Consider the following 6,008-nt stretch of genomic DNA (forward strand, 5'->3'; position numbering starts at 1 on the left):
AAACTTACAGTAAATCACTGTAAATTAAATGTTATGCCCCATAATGCAACGCATATTACAGTAATGAACTGGAAAAGAAAATGATGGTATTTTACTGGGCATTTTGTGGTAAGTAACTGTAGAAATTACAGCTAAGTCTAACAGTGTACAAGAATCAATTTCTTAATGTTTACTCCCCAGAAGTGAAAAAAAAAAAACATTTCAGAGTTTTTGACATTGTAGGACAGTTTTGCGGATTATAATAATCAATAGTTTTGACTAGAGGATGTTCATACTTATCTGTGCTCTCTCAACCGTTTAACTCCTCCTTCATGGAGACTTCATTTCCACATCACTTGTCAGATAAAAAAGGGCATTATGTGCACAAATCTTAAATTTAGTTTTGAAATGCACATGCAGATAAATAATCAACTATGACACCTTGAGGTAATTTAAGTTAATATTTAGAAATAATGTTAAAAACGAGCACCTGCATATGGATGAAATTTCAAACAATGCTGCAGTGGATATTGAAATTGCTCTTGAGAAAATCATGTTCATCATTTAATATGAATTATGATGTAAATGTTTACTTAGTTAGAATTTTTTTGAAAAGACATCCTTTATGGGTGAACGCCTATTTGGAAACAGAAGAAACTGGAAGTAGGAGGCCATTCCCTCTTTACTGTTTTGCTGAGATTGCAAAATTCTCTTCTGTTTGTGCAAAGCATCACAGTTGATAGCTTAAATGTTTTTATTCTCACATAGATAACGTTTTGATTTAGGTCTTTTTGAGTTTGATGAAGTCTGGTCCACATTACTGCATAGGCTAACACATGGTCACTTAAACAGAAATTGTGTCTGATCAACACAAAGTAAAAACGTTTGCTCTTGTTTGCTTTATTTCCTGTTTAACAATTTTTTATGTTTGTTTTAATCCAGTATGAAATCATTTTAAAAATATGATCACACAATTTTCAGCAAACATCAATACATTTTTAATTGAATAGTAAATGCAGTTTATAGTGTACACAATACAGCAATTGAAAGTTCAGGACACAAATTTCAGTTGTTCATCCAAATAAATTTATTCTTATTATATGTACAGCATGAAAAATGTACATTTATTAAAAAAAGTTTCTGAATGTATAATAGTTTAATTGACCAAAAATGACACAGGTCTCTAGAATTTTCATTGAATTAGCTGAGGACGACCTCTGGTGGTGAGTATACAGGACTGCAAGAAGTGTAATTTAAACGTCTAAAATGCTTTAACTAACAATATATTATATTTATAATTTAATAACTAAATTAATACATACATTAAGAAAATTTTTTTCATTGTTAGTTCACTCATATTAATTAATCAAACATTATTATAAATTATTTTAAATACAGCCCAAACCCTACCAATCCGTTATTGACAAAACAAAAAATATGCTGGATTTACTTATACTTAAACTTTATTTACTTAAAAATATAGTGCATCATTTTTGCATCCACTTTTTAAAGTATTTTTTACTAAATTTTGTAAGCAATTGCATAAATTGCTTAAAATTAAAATTCCATGTAATACTTACTTAAAAAATGAATGCAAAAATGATGCACTATATTTTAAGTAAATCCAGCATTTATATTTTTTCAGTGTAACATCAACAGATATTGTTGAGATGCTACAAGGTCAGACATTTATGTCATGACAATACTGAACCTATTAAGATTATTTTCTCACAAAATAGTTTTTTGGAAAAGTGCCAGTTAAAGTAAATTGTAAAATGTAAAGGCTCCAAAAAGCACAAAGCAGATCAATAACATATTTCGACAGAATATTACATACATTATTTTATTGCAGACAGGACTGTGCATACAGGACTGAATATGATATTTACATTGATGATGTAGCAGATGGTTTAATTCAATCATAAGATTCTTTGTTAATGCTGAATATGTTTCCTGGTATCTGACCGTAATCTGATGATATTAAAACCTCAAGCTGAAATGATAAAATATCAAAGCAATACAGCCAAAAGGATGCAATCTCAGAAAATGTAAGTATGACATCACAAATATCAGAAACATGTCTTACATAAAGTAAATTTTATATACTGTACTTGTCATGTGATTACACGTGAGTATATTGTGCGATCTGCTTCAACAACATCAGCCTGTTAGAAAAAAAACAAATAAAATACAATCACTGGCCAAAAATATGACAAAGATATAGCAAGAATGCTTTCACTGGTTTTACATTATTATTTTGATTTATTATGTGCAATTTATGATTTCTAGTGGCAATGTGACTTCTCATGCAAAAGTGCCCAATTCTGCTTAAAATGCTCACAGGAGCATTATTATGACGAAATTAGCCGTTTTAAAGTATATTTAGCTCAGAACAGCGTTTCAGAGTGAAATTTGCACATTAGTGGCAATGTGACTTCTCATGCAAAAGTGATTTGATTTATTATTACATTGATGCTTTACCATAATATATTCTAACTGCGAAAAAAAGGCGTAAGAATGTCTCGGTAAAATTGTTTTTATAAACATGTACTAAAATAGCATAACATACTAATATATATCCTGCATGCTGTTAAATATCATGCTTCTGCTAAACAACATGCAGAAAGAGAAGAAAACCATCCCTATAATATCTTACCATATTCTCAAACCTCTGTGGCCACATTGGCTGTGTGTAAATGATCTCTTTAGTCTGAGCTGTTTTGATAATATCAAATTTTATGCTTTAACTTTGGAAAAATATACTTATCAGTTAAAAACAGTATTTTGACTAATTAATTAATATTGTGTATGTAAATATTTACCTTTTCCTGCTTGTTTATAGTTTTTGCGGGGACAGTATCTTACACCCAGAGCTACAGCCAGCAACACAACAGCAACAGCAACAGCTATCAGCAGTATGAAATGTGAACGCTCTGTTATAACACGTTCTGTAATACACAAACAAAACAATCATTAATATTGACATTATTAATGTTGAGATGTTGAGTTTGGTTTATGTTGGTATTGTTGAGTACACATCTGTATGTAACAATTCATACATAACAATTCATAACTGTATAAAATTTTTTATATCAATTTTAGGGGAAAAACATAAATTTACTCACCATAGACAGTAACATTAAATATGTTGTATTGAGATCCTCTGTTACTGATGATCTGTAGTTGATAAATTCCAGTGTGTGTGATTGTGATGTTTGTGATGGTGAGAGATCCAGTCTGACTGTCCAGCTTCAGTCTGTCTCCAAATGTCTTTTTACTGTCTTTCGTATCAATGTTTTCCTTATAGATTTCAGCTATACGAGTCTTATTAGATCCAAACTGCCACAGTATCTGATCATCTCTCTGTATTTCAGTAATATCAGTGTGTAGAGTAACAGAATCTCCCTCCATCACTGACACTGACTTCACTTCATCGCCATCAACACCAAACACACCTGAAACAGAAAAACACCCAATAAATTAGATAACCTGTTACAGTCAGTATGGAGATCATCCAAAACAACATCAGACCAGCTTAACAAGTCTTGCTGCTTTAGTGAAGTGTTTTAGATACTATATATATATAAGTATAATGGGCTTCGGAACCATGCCCACTTTTTAAGACCAATGATATTAGACTCAATATTTTTCTAATTTAGCACATATGTCTATTTACTTGTCAGAGAACTGTCAGTCAAATCAGATAAAACATATAAATTAAACTCCATTCGGTATTTTAGCTACAGCCTTGACTTTCATTCTGCTGCTCCTTTAAATCCATTCCACTTGGCTCATTTATAGAGTCCATATAAATGAAACCTCATTCCGTGTTTTCACTACTTTCACCTGCTGCACTCATACGACACAAGAATTTAAACAAACTATAGGCTATAAAAGCACAAGAATACAAGAAAATGGCATGTACTCCATATGTTTTGGCCCCACCCACAATTTTTGCGCTTTCGACAACCATCTATGCTACAGTGTATTTTCAAAGTGAACCTTAGTTAAAACTAGAATATTGTAATATACTAAATAATTATATTTTAGGACAATTATTATAAACTACCATACATTAAAACACCAAAGTTTACTATAGTGTTTTTTTCATGTGCGTTTTCTTATTTTAACAACCTAAATAGGCAACATACAATGTTCATATGCAATAAAAGAAAAGGTATTACGTACCATTCATAAGCAGTAAATACAAGCAGAAAAAACCCTGTATGATCCCCAAAAAATAACTCCACATAATGCAAAAAGTGAGCGAGTTTGATGAAGAAACAACATTTAAAAACTGACAAACATGATCTGCTTATAAACACAGTTTTATGTTTAAAAGAAAATCCTGCTTAATTTTTTCATATTTTCATCAACAAAAAACATCAAATAGAAAATACTGAACATATTGCATTTCAAGACTCGCAGAGAAAGACTCTGAAACAGGATGTGCTCTTTTAACCGTTGGTTAACTCCTCCTTCACATGCAGTCTCATCATCACACGTCAAATAAAATGGGACAATCGGGCATCATGTGTCTTAAGTTAATATTTAGAAATAAAGTTTAAAAGGTAACGGTTATTTAAAGTAGCTATTTTAAGCAAATGTTTTAATAAAATAATGCATAAGTAATTTCTTAGACACTACATGACATAACCATTATGCTTTGCAAACCACTATACTTTATATAAACCCAGAGCACCTGCACAAAGATGAAATTATAAATAATGCATATTGCAGTGGATTTTATGCTCCTGACAAAAGCATGTTCATCATTTAATCTATTTTATGATTTAATAGTTTAGTTTTTGCACAAAGAAAAATATTTTTGCACGATCCCTATATAAAGAAAGGACATTGGGTGGACCCCATTTCCTGTTTCCTGTTTTGTATGTGCAAAGCATCACAGTGGGTAGCTCAAAGGCAGAGTGCACAATGTTTGTAAAACGCTTTGGAAAAGGTAGTCGGGCCCACCACCAAAACACACTTGTAGCCAATCAGCAGCAAGGGGCGTGTCTACTAACCGACATCCTTGCCGGGGTTGCATTTGTGTGGGGCGGGTCTATCAAAAGAAGGTCCAGATTCTATTGGGGTAGGTCATTTCAAATGTCAACATAGCCTTTCAAACATTGTGCACTCCCCCTTTAAAAGTTTTTTTACGTTTTGAAAAAGTCTGGTCCACATTACTGCATATTGTAGGCTGCCACATGGTCACTTAAACGATCAACTGTAAGGGTTTTGTCTTGACTTGTGACATGTTCAAGTCTTTTATTTTGAAATCATATCTTGCCATGTTGTCTCTTCACTCTAAAAAAAAAATCCGTAAAAAAACGGATAATGTCCTGGCAGAAAATTACCGGCACTTTTTCCGTTATGTTTACAGACACTTCCGTTTTTTCAACAACTGAACATTCTGTAGATTTATAGAACATTGTCCGTAGATTTACAGAACATTTTCCGTAACCTTTAGGGACACTTCAATCTGCCTATGAAACGCAACAATGGTGACAATCAACAACAAAGCTTCATGCCGCAATGCATGCTGGGTACCAGGATTGTAGAAAACTTTCTTAACATTTACTCTCACCATTGTTGAGATTTGTATCCAAAGTATTGACGTCTCTGAAGCAAAAACCACAGCTGACAAATTTTCAGCCATCTTATTCAATACATTGTGTTTTTAGATCAGCATACAGTCTCACTCTTATACATTTCAGTTCTTTATTCTTTTTTTATCATTTCATATTTAAATGTTAGACAGCATAACATAAAAACAACCAAGCTTATATGACATCATAGAAAATTCTCCTTCCTCAAGCAGCAAACAAGTTGTAATTGCTACACGCAAAAACATTGTTGCAATGCTAAAAGAGCCAAGTCAGTTCTGGAAGGTCAAGGGACAAAAGCCTAACTAAAGGGAACACTAATCACCATAGTGGTGACTTCAAATGAATCTAAAAGAAACACAAACTGGAGATTTAATGTGATAAATGTTGTGGTAAATATCCATTTGACTTAAAGTGTATGTT

General features: G+C 32.2%; 1 protein-coding gene across 3 annotated transcripts; it reads right to left on the minus strand.

Moving 5' to 3' along the window:
- Positions 1–1,048: 1,048 nt before the first annotated feature.
- LOC129453813 (uncharacterized) lies at positions 1,049–4,444 on the minus strand. Of its 3 annotated transcripts, none has more exons than XM_073861441.1 (5): positions 4,168–4,439; positions 3,105–3,434; positions 2,808–2,927; positions 2,636–2,694; positions 1,049–2,144 (listed from the first exon to the last, which is right to left on the minus strand). In XM_073861441.1, exons 1-5 carry the CDS (start codon positions 4,229–4,231, stop codon positions 2,094–2,096), a joined length of 624 nt encoding a protein of 207 aa, XP_073717542.1. In that variant the 5' UTR covers positions 4,232–4,439; the 3' UTR covers positions 1,049–2,093. The 3 variants fall into 3 exon arrangements, with proteins under 3 accessions (XP_073717542.1, XP_073717541.1, XP_073717543.1); XM_073861440.1 differs by having other exon boundaries at positions 2,802–2,927; positions 4,168–4,430; XM_073861442.1 differs by lacking the exon at positions 2,636–2,694 and having other exon boundaries at positions 2,802–2,927; positions 4,168–4,444.
- Positions 4,445–6,008: the final 1,564 nt, after the last annotated feature.

Source organism: Misgurnus anguillicaudatus, chromosome 23 (genome assembly GCF_027580225.2).
Source record: "Misgurnus anguillicaudatus chromosome 23, ASM2758022v2, whole genome shotgun sequence".
NCBI lineage: Eukaryota > Metazoa > Chordata > Actinopteri > Cypriniformes > Cobitidae > Misgurnus > Misgurnus anguillicaudatus.